The 14,732-nt window shown below is 44.1% G+C and overlaps 3 protein-coding genes and 1 non-coding gene across 5 annotated transcripts; 2 read left to right on the top strand and 2 right to left on the bottom strand.

Moving 5' to 3' along the window:
• Window positions 1-787: 787 nt before the first annotated feature.
• LOC100825991 (trafficking protein particle complex II-specific subunit 120 homolog) lies at window positions 788-8,493 on the bottom strand. 2 transcript variants are annotated; one of them, XM_014895856.2, is made up of 10 exons: window positions 7,998-8,493; window positions 7,127-7,363; window positions 6,874-7,056; window positions 6,510-6,619; window positions 5,937-5,996; window positions 5,463-5,754; window positions 4,593-4,891; window positions 3,278-4,152; window positions 1,523-2,488; window positions 788-1,231 (listed from the first exon to the last, which is right to left on the bottom strand). In XM_014895856.2, exons 1-10 carry the CDS (start codon window positions 8,409-8,411, stop codon window positions 1,011-1,013), a joined length of 3,657 nt encoding a protein of 1,218 aa, XP_014751342.1. In that variant the 5' UTR covers window positions 8,412-8,493; the 3' UTR covers window positions 788-1,010. The 2 variants fall into 2 exon arrangements, with proteins under 2 accessions (XP_014751342.1, XP_014751343.1); XM_014895857.2 differs by having other exon boundaries at window positions 875-1,231; window positions 7,163-7,363; window positions 7,998-8,492.
• Window positions 8,494-9,916: 1,423 nt separating this feature from the next.
• LOC104585372 (heavy metal-associated isoprenylated plant protein 8) lies at window positions 9,917-11,013 on the top strand. The gene is made up of 4 exons (XM_014895671.2): window positions 9,917-10,053; window positions 10,296-10,367; window positions 10,447-10,528; window positions 10,618-11,013. The coding sequence occupies exons 2-4, from the start codon at window positions 10,338-10,340 to the stop codon at window positions 10,905-10,907; spliced, it is 402 nt and encodes a 133-aa protein (XP_014751157.1). The 5' UTR covers window positions 9,917-10,053; window positions 10,296-10,337; the 3' UTR covers window positions 10,908-11,013.
• Window positions 10,998-11,071, top strand: TRNAI-AAU. Its single transcript has one exon. It is a non-coding gene; the product is annotated as a tRNA-Ile (tRNA).
• Window positions 11,072-11,692: 621 nt separating this feature from the next.
• Window positions 11,693-14,361, bottom strand: LOC100825677. Its single transcript, XM_003580036.4, has 3 exons — window positions 13,751-14,361; window positions 13,478-13,501; window positions 11,693-12,308 (listed from the first exon to the last, which is right to left on the bottom strand). Exons 1-3 carry the CDS (start codon window positions 13,971-13,973, stop codon window positions 11,992-11,994), a joined length of 564 nt encoding a protein of 187 aa, XP_003580084.1. The 5' UTR covers window positions 13,974-14,361; the 3' UTR covers window positions 11,693-11,991.
• Window positions 14,362-14,732: the final 371 nt, after the last annotated feature.

Genomic DNA, 14,732 nt, shown 5'->3' with positions numbered 1-14,732 from the left:
TAGTAGATGTATCTTATAACCAACTGTAATTTACATATCCTTGATCTGACTTATATTGATAAGAAATGCCCATTCGCTGGTACTTTTTTCTATCAGTTCGCATCATAGCTGGATGCTAAGATGAACAGAACCATCATTGTCCATACGCATTAATTGATTATATATCTTTATTTTGTCGTGAAGTACTGTGTATGAGAAGAGGAACTGACTAAAGTTGCCAAGTTACTCCTGACTCCTGGCTGTTCACTCATAATGCCCCTTTTGCTTATCTGGATGTTTTGCTTATCTGGATGCGAGAAGCGGCACCGCAACATCCCCATCTCGTATTTTGCAAGTGTGAGGAAAGGAGATTATGTGATCATTGGCCAGTGCAGATAAAACTTGGTTGCCCTTTATCTTGTGACCACCTTTTACCACGGATTGTCAACATGATATGATGTGTTGAGTTTTCTAGTGTGCTCGTGTTGTATTCTGACTATTTGGACACTAAATGCCTATTATTGTCATGATGAGTATTTTTTTTCGAGAAACGTTATTGGCATTAACATCCTCTAGAAAATCCATTTAGACATGACCCCAAAATCCATCATATTGTCATTCATTACTCATCAGGACGTTTTTACATGGAATTGAGTTCTGAACTAGAGAACTCATAGGTTTAATCATATTGTCCAAAGGGCCCTTGTAGGAAGATCGTATGAACCTCCAACAATCCAAAGAGGCCAATGCCCGAACGGAGTATGTGAGAACGGCAAGTAGACAACGTACGATGACTGCACATTTCAGGTCACAGATGCAAAAACCATCAAGGCACAATTCCACGAGCGTTTGAAACAATGTATCCACTATCCTTTTACACTGTACACAAACACAATTGTGTTAAAAAGGACGCCTCCAAATGGCTCGAACAAATCACAAGTGGATAGAGAAAAATACTCTTGTACATGATTTCACAGCTGCACATGTCATGGTACAAATTGCCGCCTCTAAGCTAATACGAATAGCTTTGCCTACGCTGTACCAACTACATGGATATGGAATGGCGATCCACGGCATAGAATAGGTTCATCCGGTGACTCTGCCTTTGCCCGCGCACGAAGAACATCTGTGGCGTCAATTATAACAGAAGAAGCTTGCAGCGAGTAGTCTCCAGGTACTAGGAAGTAGACAGAGAAAGGATGTACCAGCTCCTGTAATGGTGGAACCTCCACCTGTATGTCGCTAAGAACACCTACACAGATAAAGGAACTTGTCAGAGTAATACGGATACTGAACAACATGAATTCTGTAATCATGAAGCTGTTGTTGCCAGTTTGGAACACTACAGAATTGAAAACATATCTTCAAAAGGATCAGCATAGCTGAGATGAAGAATTAAGGGGCAGTGAAAGGACAAACTCTAAACAAGAAAATCTGCGCTATGAGTTGTTTTCCTAAAACATAGAAATGAAACTCAAAAGCAGATCAGCAGATCATGGTGTTTAGAAAGAAAATGTCATTATTATGGAAATAACTGAATTACCAGCCCAGAGGACGGTAGCACTATTTTCATCGAAGCAATTTTCTCCTGCAACATCTTTGCATGAAATGCTGAGGTTCATCCGAATAATTTCCTTTGTGTTGTTTCGAATTTGAACTTCCATATGAGTCATTTCATGAGCTGATATAGGATCTTTACACCTCAGAACACTCTCACCAGTAGATGGACAAGCATTCTCATTAGTGGAATGACTGAAATCGTTGGCAGACGCAGAAACAGTTTTGGCCATAGTCCCATCCTTAGCAAGTCTAAAGCTAAATGTCAAGGGATCAGGCAACAATATGTCCATTATAGATGCTTGCAATGCTGCTTGAATAGCATCTTTGATATTCAGCTCACCTGAGCTATTTCTGCCAGAATGCCACCTCACTTTTATTTTTGAAATCAAGTTGTTGATAGAAGCATTTAACTCTGCCTTGGCATTCTTTTCTGCAATGGTGGCAGCTTTGGATCCAAGTGGCTCGTCGCTTCCATTTTCCTTCACAAAGAAAGAAGCATCAAGAACAGGTAATTTGAAGTTCTCGAGAGGTATGAGAACCCTGGCAGAATAGTCACGGTCAATTCTGGTTTTGTGGCAAGCCGCATCCGCAGTGACATTTAACGTTTGCTCTCCATTCGTCCCATCCAAATGGACAGAAACATCAACATCAAAAACAACATCCGTAGGGTTGAAAAGCTCAAGTTCCAGAAGGCGAAGCCCCCAACTTCCTTTATAAGGATCAATCTTCAACAAGCTAATGTCATTATGCACCATATCACTTCCATTGCTCATATTATCTTTGTCACTGACAGGTCTTAGGTGCGCTTCACTAAACCTGGCAGGTATTTCCATGGATAACAGGCGTGCTCTTACAAGGCGCATGCCCTGTACAACACAAATGTTCAATGGGACGACAAGGCGCCTCCCAGGTGGAAGAGAAACCTCACCATTACCTTGGTTTGCAGGACCTGAAGTGACAGAAAGTAGAAATTCAGTTCTCGAACCAAATAAGCATCAGAGAAAATGTCTGCAACAGGTCACAAAGTACAAATCTTCTGTACATGTCATTTGTTTACGTTCACAAAGGTTATGTCCAAGTAGTAAGCCAGACATTAAACAGGGTGACCATTCGAAGCAACAAGAACTACATAAAATAAAAAGGCTGCATTCTGATCCAAAAAGAAGAAGAAAAAAGGAATAGCTCTGTCTTTAATGATAGTCTATAGGTGTCAAGAGCACATTAGGAATCAGAGCAAACAGAGATGTTCAAGAAATATCACATATTAGCACCAAGTGAACAGCATTCAAGAAGAAAGTGCAGTAACAGTAATACTTATATGAACCATTGCTACCTATGAGTCAGACATTAATATAATTACATGAATGCCACAGGGAATGTCTAAAAGTAATATGTAGATTAATAATGACAGAGTTAGGCATCCTCACCATTTTACCCTCCGTGCTAAGATAAATCCAGGTTGTTCACCCATAATAAGTGACAAAAGGCAACTAGCAATGACACGGAGATACTAGTTTATACATGTTAGAGTGATTTGATGTAGATGATTCCTATGTGCTTTGTTGGTATATCTCAATCTAAGATGCATTAGGAAAACAGTACTTTAGTATGAATGCACCTGAGTGGCAAGATGCTCATTTGAGCAACTTTGATTTCACACCTAGAATCATAGATCATCTGAGAAGCTAATACTATAGGATCACAGAAAACATAGATGAATCAGAATCCTAAAACCTACCGGCATAGTGAATATTCAAGAAAGGATTGATTCCTTCTCTTTGTGTTCTCCTTGAATTTGTAGGAGATCTGCCAACATCTGCTTCCAGGTCTGTCAAGCTAAGATGCCAGGCTCTTAATGTCACTTTAAATGTCACTTCTCCACCTGGTTTTATAGGAAGTGCAGATTTCCATGTGCTATGGGCAATTGAAATGACAGAATCCTGATTCTTCCCTGATAATGCAATATTTGCTTCTTCAACTGGTACAGTTCCAGCATTTGTCAGTGTTATTAAAACATCACGAATTTCACCTTCATATAAAAGGATAGAACCATCTCCACCCACAACATTGGCAACTAACAAAGGCAAGGGAGGAACAACAGAAATGCTCGGGAAGTTAACACTCTTAAACTTGCTAGAGCCACAACATCTGAAAGGATCAGAAAGAACAAGCCCTTGTGTAGCTCCAAGGAGCAAACAGTCAACCTCTTTGAATAGGTGTTCTGTAATTACACCAAAACTGTGAACAATGCACCCAGGAATTGATACTTGTCCAACTCGTGTTGGGATTCCAGATAGCAGTACCAATTTGGAGGTGTTTGGAGGAAGATTAACACTGACTGGAAAGGCATCAAAATTTCCAGAATGAACAGAGAGGTAAATGCTCTCAACAACTAGGTCAAAGCTGCAGGGGTTTGCTAACTCTACCATAACTTGAACTGGTTCTCCAACAATCCAATTTATCTCTTGTTTGCTAGTCCCAGATGTTCCTCCCTTGGTGAAAGGTGTATAAATAAAAGGCCCTGAAGGACCTGCACCAATCCACCACTCCTTTTTATGTGGGTTGCGCTTTACTATATCTCTTTGTGAAGGGTGAAGTGGCAAAGAATGTAACCTGAATATACAAGGAAAATGATAATAAATCCTCGGAAAACAAATATAGATACAGATTTTATCAGGAGCTTCTTTCTGACTTAACAGTACTTGTGACAGTTCACCTCAAAAGGAACAAAAGATATTATATTTATGCCTGCATACAGAAATAGATGTTTCTGGAAAGCGTGTACTCAAACTTTTCTATCTTTGACAACTAATATATAGCAAACTACTTAGGTTGGTTAGGTGGAAATGGCCCCGATAATTTTGTCATGAAAAATATTTTCATAATATGATATTTTATTAGCATATTAATACAAAAAGTAACGACCGAATTTGCATATCGAGGAACATGTCCATGTGTAAAATGTAATCTAGAGGAAGTAATTCCTACATCATGCATCCGTTCTTTGTTTTTCTCAAACATGGTAATACAAGAAAAAATGATGAGTAGCATGCCTGATAAAAGGAAGACATGGATCGGCACAACGTGTGCCCCATGGAAGCCTATCAGCAGAGTTTGCAAGTGAGCTTGCCAGCCCACTCTGACCAGCTGGGGTGATGAGCGGGTAAAATGATCGAAGAAGACGAGCTGCGGCACTCCACGACGTGAGGGGATCAGCAGCGCGGATTGAAGACATCAATATCTCTCTTAGAACAACCATTTGAAGGGTACTCCATCGTGACTCAAACAATGACACAACAGACTGAGGATGCACTTTTCCAGAATCAGCATTGCTGTTGCTGGCACCAAGTTCCTTCAACAAACAAGAGATTACCAATAAAACTGTAAATTCAACAGTGTTTTAACATGGTATAACGAATATATGAAAAATCTGAAATTAACTGATCAAAATATTAGGATAATAAATATGGTCAGCCCTTTTATTACAACAACTATATCGGAAGAGGCAAAGAAAGGCAGGTATGTTTACCAGTACTTGTTAGCATCAATTTTACAATTCACATAAATAAGGCGATTTTCTCGTCCTAAGATGCCAATTATGAGTTGTAATTGTATTCACACCAACCCATTTATCCTACCTTGGTAACCCCCCTTCCTCCACCAGAGAAAAGGTGGATAAAAACGGAATAAAAGGAAAGAGTGAAAGACACTGCAATCAACTCTCAACTGACTAAACAAACTTTATTTCCATCAAAATGGACAGCAAAGTTTGAAGTTGGCAGGGCTTCACCAAGCAGTAGCCAAGAAGTAAAAGGAAGACATGTTATAGAAGTTGATAAGAGCATACAAATGCACACCATAGTAAAAATAATCAAGAATGATTAATTAATTTTCAATATGATGTGAGCATGTAACAATCTCACCTTGGGCGAAGCATGATCGCTTTTGCTAGTCTTCCTGCTTTGAACATGGTATGCATTTGTAGTCATGGTTAGAACCTGCATCGCACTCATAGCAGCATATGCATTGTCTTGCTGAAGGTACAACTGTGCAACTTGTCTGGAAAAAAATGCTGCCTTGCGTTTATACCCAAGAGAACCAAAAAGTCGTGCGATTTCAATGTACAGTATCAATCGATCACTGGCATCAATCAGAGCCTTGGCACCATCTGCAGCACCCATTAATAAATCTGACACTTCCTTGGCAAGTTCGCGTCTGAGAAAGAGAGAGACAACATTTTCAGTTGATAGCTTTATCATTAGGAGAGTATACTCATACACAACCTCCTAATTTCCAAAAACTCGCAAAGTCACAATAATTACATATACTTTATTTCAGTCAAGTAATTATGACTTATGACGAGAACCTCCGACTCATAGGTAAATCGGAAAGCGCACCTGCACAAATGTCTTGCCAACTTCAATGCGGCTTCAAGCTCAAAGCTCACAGGTGAAACTCTAAAAAAGGCATGCAGCATGTTAGTGCATTAAAGTAAATTCACCAAGTAAATAGATCAATAAAATATGCAGCCATCTATCCGATATTTAGTGTTGATGGGATGCTAGTAAAGACTTCAATAAACAAGAAAACGAGAGGAGGAAGGGATAGATCAGAGAAAAACATTAATCAAGGACAAGAAAAGGTGCGACACCTTTCAAGCTATCATGAATTTGGATTAAAAACTGACGAAAATAATTTCTGAGAAAATTTTAATATAACAATGTAGTGATGTACTGGTGAAATAAATGAACAACAGTTTTTGGAATTGGCATTGTTCCTTCAATGTTTCAGTAAACCGATGCAAGTACTACAATTCTCTCGTATGTAAGTCATGACTCATGATAACTTTGTGTTGAATGTAATAATCATGTAAGTGGTGTAACAAAACTAAAAGCAAGATGTTCACGTATCGATTTAAGAAAGATAGTACACCCTGGTAAAAAAACGAGATAGCAAGCCAAATGCAATACCTTTGTGCATTATCTTGTAAAGTTGCTCTTCTGTATAGCTGGATAATTGTGTAATAACGATACTTTACTTCATCTTCCAAAACAGGATCACTTTGGCCCATCCTATCAACCTGCTTACAAGCACACAAAGTCATCACGTAAAACAGTCAGACTGTTGCAACTTGCCAGCAGTGGTCTAAGGCGCCACAAGGCCACCCGCCTAGCGCCTTTTAGAACACCGCTTGCAAGTGACACTACGACATGAAAAGATAGAAGAGAAGCAGTTCCAATGGCACTATTGAATGCCAACTGTCAATGCGAAAAACTATTGCATAACCAGAATGTTCTCCATCCCAAAACTCCATAGGTTGACATGAACACTCACCACCAATGCGCAGACAATACCTTCAAGGGCTCCAGCATGCCAGAAAACGTCTCCTGTCAATCTTGCAAGATCTATAGCCGTGGTGTAATGTGCATTAGCATCAGCAGGTGATCCAGCCAATAAGCAATAATCTCCTATTATCTTTTGTGCACGGCCCAGCCTTCTTTTTTTAGCCTTTATCACCTAGAAAATATGAAAGTATATTGTCTTATATAAGGAAAAGAACATCGGGCCATTTACATCATCAACATACACTGGTCAAAATACTCGGAACACCTAAAGTATGAACCTCCTCTGAGCCAAGACTGGATTGTGAGTCCAAAGGTGTCTTCAAAATAGTTCCAGTAGATTCTGCACGTAAGACCCATTTTTCAAACTCCATCAACAATGAAGCAGCAAGATCTTGGATCATTGTAAGCATATGAAGTTCCAGCGATTTCTGATCAGAAGGAGGGAACATAATAATGCCATCACTCTTTTTCTCCGCCAGCTACAGAAGATGACAATGCAAATATTAATTAAATTAGAGCGAGAAGTGGTAAAAAGGGCAAGATTAGAAGGGCAGCATCAAAACATAAAGTCTTAATTAACATAACCACAATTCAAAGCTATCTAGCAGGATTGCACACAGTATATAATCTGCTTCTAAAATAAACCATGGCATCCTTCCATCACGGCCCTAGGTTGGCTTCTGTAGTCCTGAAAATGGGTTCTTTAACAAGGAGCTTTTTCTGCCCTGGGTGGCTTGGATCTTGAATGCTAGTGGAATAAAATGCAAAGCTTCCTAACTAGAGCAAACAAATCTAGACAATCCACTGATTACGATCAAAATAAACACAGCTATGGTTTCCATCCTTGAGCTAGAATTAGTGCATTATTGCATCGGTGTAGATTGCATGATCAAGAGGTTAGATCACTCAGATCTCGTCCAACAAACACACGTGAGTTTTTATTTCTAAGTTCTAACTATTCGCACAGGCAAAACCATACCATCAAAGAGCAACTAATAAAGACCAAATGAGCCACCGACGCAGTGGATCACCGAGATGGGCGGTTGCTGAGCTGCGTGAGCGGACACAGCCAGGCCATCCAGAGACTTGGGAAGTGATGCGATCGCGCAGTACCTGCGCGTCGGTGGGGCAGAAGGCGAAGCAGCGGCTGGCGAGCGCGGATGGGTAGGTCCGCGCGGCGTCTACGAAGTCCGCGGCGACCTTCCCGAGGTCCGGGGAGGACGGGAGGTGGCAGATGCCGACGACGGCGAGCACCTTGCGCGAGGACTGGAAGTCCTCCCACGGCGAGGGTACGCAGCCGCCGAGCACGAACTTGAGGCGGAGGCAGCCCGTGTCCCAGGGCTGGTGCGAGAAGGGGCTCTTCTGGTGCTCCGAGTAGTAGGGCCGCAGCGAGGCGAGGTCCACGCGCGCGTGCTGCGCGACCAGCGCCGCGTAGTCCCGCAGGCACTGCGGCGGGATCGGCCCGCCCACCGGCAGCACCGCCACGCGGATGGCGGAACCGGACTCGATGCTCAGCCCGGGCTCCATGGGGGGACTCGCCGCGGCCGGGACGAGAATGGCAGATCTGACGGAGGACGGGGGTGGATCAGTCGGGGTCGGGGAGGTGGAAAGGAGGAGGAGGGGAGAAATGTTTGCGCTGTGTGTTGATCTTTGGATCTCGTGTCTCTGGGCCGACTTGAGTTGTCATTCTTCGGCCAAGTTGGATCTGCTACTGGCCCGGCTAATCGGAGCTTTGGGTAGATTTATGTCCTATTGTCCTTGGACCTTGGTAGCTTCAAGCCCACCCCACCAAAAGATCTGATTTTTTGTATAATGCAGATATTCCATATGGCAGATATATACTCCATCCGTTCGGACATATAAGGCCAACAGGCATGAAATTTTTAAAGTAAACTACAGACACATTATGACGCTAGGTTTCACATAAGTACCGGTTTACGTTTTTGTTGCAAAAATTCACAGGATTAGCGTATCCCTCGCTCACCAGCATCTAAGCCCGTTTCTGATAAGTATGGCCAACTGTCGGGACAGCGTGTCTTGCCATCTCGGTCTGCCAACGGGGGCAGTGACCTCGCCCCGTCTTCCCTACCTCCAACCGGCCGCCGCCTAGGCCCGCGAGGCCGCCTCCGAGCTTCCCCGTCCCCACTGCACAACCCCGCCAGCTCGTCCAGGAGCAGCCGGATGTACTTCTCGAAGGAGCGCCCCTCGCCGGCGCAGGCTGGGTGGACGTCGCCCGCGGCCATGTTGAGCGCGTCCACGCGGGGGCCGGCGAATTACATTGCCGCACGCCGCCGCTCGACGCGTGCCGCCGCCCCGACGCACGCGCTGCTCCTCCGCTCGCCCCCATCGCTGCTCGTCGCACGGCTCTCCGGCGGCCATGGCCCGTGAGAGCCCATCGGCCTTTAGCTCTGCAACTTTTAGATCGGGAACATAGAGGAAGAAGAGAGAGTTGCCACGATGGACGCCACGCTAGCCTGACCGGTGGCACCTCGTCAGAAACGTGATTAGACGCTAGCGAGCGAGGGGTTAAGCAACTGAGGTGTTTTTTTTCAACTAATACGTAACTAGTACCTATGTGAAACCCCAACCCCTAATGTGGTGATTTTCTATAATTTACTCAGATTTTTATGATGCAGAAGTGATATTATTGGATCCATATCGAAAAACATTTTAATAATATATTTTTTATGCACATATATCAAAATATTGCTGTTGATCAAAGTTTAGATCCGGACAGAGTGCATACAAGAGAGGACATGATCACATGAATAAAGTTCCACTGATTCATATGCGCAGACATGCGACACGTTTAGTTTCCCGCCTCCTCCTCCCCTTCCAAAACACTCTCCTCCTTTGGTTGGTTTTCCCAAACAGGTCGATCGACCTCCGCCTTCTGGGACCTAAAGTGGGTAAAGCTTTGCCAACCTCATCTTATTTCCTTACATAGCTAGCACGCCATGGCCTCCCCGCCCAAGAACAGCTTTGCAATCTTTCCTTCCGTCTTGATCTCAGCGATCTATCTAGCTGGAGCATGTTAATTTGCCTAACTGCATCTTGCGTGCTTTCCTTTGAGGATAGATCAATTGCAGCGTTGGCTTCGAGGATCGTTCTGTGCTCCTGATGCCGGGAGGAAGAGGTAGCATGCGACAAGCATGAACAGAGCAACCGGGTAAGAAGAGCTTTCGCATGCATGTCAAACAAGCTCCGCATGCAATGCGGTTGGGGATCATTTGTTTCTTTTCATTTCTCCGGTTAGCTAGAAAAGAACCCTTAATTTTCTTCTCGTAATCCTGGATCTTAAATAACCTCAAGGACCGCAGAACAGAGGTCGATGATGTTTCTGTCCTGTACTGTACACCCTTCATTCAGAATCGCACATTGGCACTTATTACACGTTCCATATCTCTCCAGGGTGCTTTACTCATACAATTTCTCCAAGTTCCAGTAGGAGTCATGGAGGAAGAGAATGCTGCACCTACGAATGTATGCACCTGAATGAATCATCTCATTTTCGCATGGTCTTTCCAGCTCAATATACCTGCTTCCTTTTTTCCTTGTGCAGAGCATCACAGTAGACCTGAAAGTATACATGCACTGCGACGCCTGCGAAAGATCAGTACGCCGTACCATCAAGAAAATCGACGGTAAATTACAAAACAATTTATACGCCGGCGGCCGGCCTGTTCATGGAATGTTTGAATTTGATTATCAGCTATCACCCATCCGTACGTAGGCGTCGAGACAGTGGAGGTGGATAGGGAGGAGAACAAGGTCAAGGTGACGGGGGATTTCGACTCGGAGAAGGTGCTGAAGAAGATCAAGAAGAAGACCGGGAAGAAGGCGGAGATATTGATCCCTGAGGAAATCGAGGAAGAAGAGCAAGAACCGGATGTTGTTTGTGTTCCTTACGGTGGTCCGGTGACGGACATGGATGATGTTCTCGGTAACGAGTTCTTTTGGCCTGCACGATGGGACCTCTATTATTTCGATGATGAGAACACAGAAGCGTGTAGGATAATGTAACATATAGTACTATGCAGCGAGTTGATTTTATGCTGTAAAGTTGTAACTATTTATGTACTAATAGTTTGAATCTATGACAATCTGACAGAAGGCCTATTAGCTCAGCTGGTTAGAGCGTCGTGCTAATAACGCGAAGGTCACAGGTTCGAGACCTGTATGGGCCATTTTTTATTTTATTTTCACGAAAATCACATAATATTCCCTCTTGTTCGTATTTTCTTGTTAGTTTCCTGAACGGAGTTGACGTTCATATACTGGTCCGAAGTTAGCCTAATAGCATTACCTTTTAATTGATAGCAGGCGACGTACCTAGTGCAATTCTTCATTCGGTGCAAGCTTGCAATGATCCATGTGGAAGATAAATAGGCAAGAATTCTCACCTTTGATTAAAACACACATTTTTACATAACCGCCTGTATTTATCCCATGCTTGGTATTGATTCTCATCTTTGAAGTTTGAACTGCACCAGCATTTTAGATCCGATGGTCGACGTGGATCGTTTGGAAGTTTGCGTTCGATACACCGTCTTGATAGCACTAAACATTACTAACAGCAAAAATGTCCCAATGTTCCAAAAAAGAACCATTCTCCAACCTCTGAGGTACAGCATTCTTTTGGTGTACACCATGAAAAATATAATGTTCCCCGAGGATGAATGGAAGATAAATAGGCAAGAATTCTCTCCGTGAGCTGAAAACTTCGAACGTGTAAATTTCATCCAGACCAGAAAGTTGTCTTCAGATCAACATCCACAAGGAAAGTTTCAAGCTTGATACTGTAGCCAAAACTTCGAATGTGTAAATTTCATCCAGGCCACAAATTGTCTTCAGATCCAAATCCACAACACTAAATGGAATGTCTTAACATATGTTAAGATTTTTGATATTGAGACAATGTATGCTAGTTACATTCGTAAGTAAGCTACATTGTCTAGAGTAACTATTCTTCATGGTACAACTCATAATACATAGGCAAACATTACACGTGGTCTGGGATCGGTATTAACACTGCTTGGTTTGGTAGCAAGATGTGCACCAAAAAGATCTTACCTGGAGAATAAAATTTACAGCAAGTTGTCAGCTATCATATAGCTGTGGCTCGAGAATCCTGCCAACCCAATTGGCGAGCTCGTCGTTCCCACAGTGCTGTCAGCTTCTTCTCCTTTGAGAGTGCTCCCTCAGACTTCTCCCTAGCTTCCTCGCAAGTCTCTGTGGCTGTGTTACACTTCTCTGCCTCTCGCTGGTATTGGGTAGCCTGTCTTTTTGCCTCGGCAAGAGTGGCATTCATGTGATGGCTGTGCTCTTCGGCTACAATCTGCTGCAGCTTGAGTTCCTCGTTAAGGAGATCAACAAACTGCTTCTCCATCTCCTTGCTATGCTCAGGGTCATTTGTGCCGCAAGCTGCATAGTTCAATTCATATTCCCCTCGGTCAGCATGATATCTTGAAAACAACAGTAGTACCAAATCAATGTAAGCATGTGAGAAAGGGAATTCAAAATGACAGCTCAAGCTCTGGGCAGTAGGTACTTGGGCACCAATGTGTTGTACTACCCTGTTTCTGTTTATTATGAGGGTTATATAGGAGAAAGCCTTGTGTGCAGGTGCAGTGTTAGATTCTAAAGTGGTGTTAGCTGTTCATAAAAGAAAGGCACAGTAAGCTGCACGGCATGCCGGCGATCTTATACTTTGTAGGCTTAAGCCTGCCCTTGTTCCACATTCAGTTGACTGGTTATCTTACATGTTTCTTTAGTTTGCCCCTTTTTTCTTTTGGCCTCAGGCATGTAATCTTTAACTCGTACCCTCTGGTGTTTCGGTAAAAAATATCAGTGCATGAGAGTGTCGTCGTCCCTCACTGGAAATAGCAGGGAGTAATCCATGTTTGGTTGCAAAATCTTAATGTGCTACAGGGCAAACCCAACATGTCGATGGTATGTGCGAAAGGAGGTACTAATTTTGTACCTGAGCTTGTGAGTATATGGTAGTAAATGCCAACATATACTAATAACCATAGCATCAGCTTTCTTGTGCATTATTTAGGTATAACTAATACCTCAAAAACATCTGAATTGTGAGAAAAAACATAATAATGTGTTCAAGAGAAAAAACATAATAATAAAATGATTTGGCGAATCCATAGTGGGTTGTTCAATGAGCTTCTTTTTAGGAGTACTTAACTGGCTACGATAGTTTAAAACAACAATATCAGTACAAAACAATCTGAGGATAAAGGATGAAACATGTATGCAGCATTTCACAAAGGGTATGTTTATTTTTTGGCCACCATGTAGAACTTCGCCCTCTTAAGCACCAATTTATTCAAACATTTTCGTAACGAAGATGTGAAGATTGACACTCGTAAAATAGCCGCGTGTTAATAAACCCCTGACGTATAAATTGTGTCCCAGGGTGATAAAACTCTGGAAAAATTGTAAGTTACAGGTGGAATTGTTCGGTCTCCCATGTGATGGCACTCTTGCAACAGATAAATGTTAAAATCAACCAGTTAGGATGCGAGAACTGGAAAATTCTGAAACTCAGGTTGATAGGACTATGGAGGAGGAGCACAAACCTGAAATTGAGAAGTTCATGAGCCCTGCAAAGGAAGGGAAATGTAAAATTATGTCAGTTACGAACTCCTCAATCCGAAAAGAAAGCATAGAAGTTGCCTATTGCTAGCAGAGTATTTTCAGTTCACCCACTCGTGAGCCAGTACTCATCTACAGTACTCCGTAGTTAAACACCACTTCTTTTTTTAAAGACCGGATTTCCTTATCTAACGAATTGTGGATAGGATAGGCACAGATCGGAGCCGCAAGATCTGAAGAGAGGGGCGCACTCTCACCGGGGGCGATGGAGTGGAGGGAGAGGGGCGGCGGGCAGTCGCAGGTGCAGGGCGGGCAGGACGGGGAGGAGACGGCGGCCGCGGAGACGGAGGAGGAGAAGCCCTTCTTGTAGCGCCAGTAGAGCGCGGGCCCGGAGACGCCGAGCGCGGAGGCCACGGCCAGGATCACCAGGCACCACCGCCCGCACGCCGCCACCGCCGCGCGCCGCCCCGCGCCTGCCATCGCCAGCTCCGCGCGCGCGCTCGCGCAATGTGTCCGGGCGCCGTGCAAGTGCCCGCAGCGTCTGCCGGATGCTGTACCGTCGCCGGGGGGCGGGCGCGTGCTTGCGGTGATTTTCTCGTTGTTGATTTTGCTGTTGGGGGTAGTAGTCGATGGCGAGGGAAACGAGCAGAAGCAGTGGGTGGCCGCCTGGCCTGGTGCGGTGGTGGGGAGGGAGTGAGTGACTGACCGAGTGGGGAGTGAGCTAACTGCGGGTGGTGGATCGGTCGTCGTCGGTGCGGGTGGTGAAACGGGTCTGCGTGGAGATGAACCCAACGCCTCCCCGTGGAGATGGTCTACGGGAATGTTAGGTAGCGAGCCAGCTTCCAGTGTCCTCACGGCGGGCGGCCCGCTGCGTTCGTCTTCGTCGGCGTAGACTCGATCCGTCGTCCATGCAACGGCGCCAGGATTCGTGTTTACCAGCGCGCTCCTCTTGTGCTGGGTCGGAGTCCTCCTCAGCCGCTAAGATCAACGATAAGGCCATGGTGGCGACCATTTTGGGTCGAAAGTCAAATCAAGCGAGACACTCGAGGCTCGAGGGAGCGAAAATGCAAGGCATCTCCAAGGAGCAATATTGAGCATAGTGGTGCTGATGCGCGATCTGTATTTTCATCCCCCAGCTTCCCTGCATAAGAAAAGGCATGTCGGACTCTCATTTTTTTTCTAAAGGTATGTTGGTACCAGGCGTCTACCCAATTTGGCCAAACACACAACAATTAACAT

The sequence above is a fragment of the Brachypodium distachyon genome, chromosome 5 (genome assembly GCF_000005505.3).
Source record: "Brachypodium distachyon strain Bd21 chromosome 5, Brachypodium_distachyon_v3.0, whole genome shotgun sequence".
In the NCBI taxonomy this organism is placed as follows: Eukaryota; Viridiplantae; Streptophyta; class Magnoliopsida; order Poales; family Poaceae; genus Brachypodium; species Brachypodium distachyon.
This window is presented reverse-complemented; position numbering and strand designations above follow the sequence as displayed.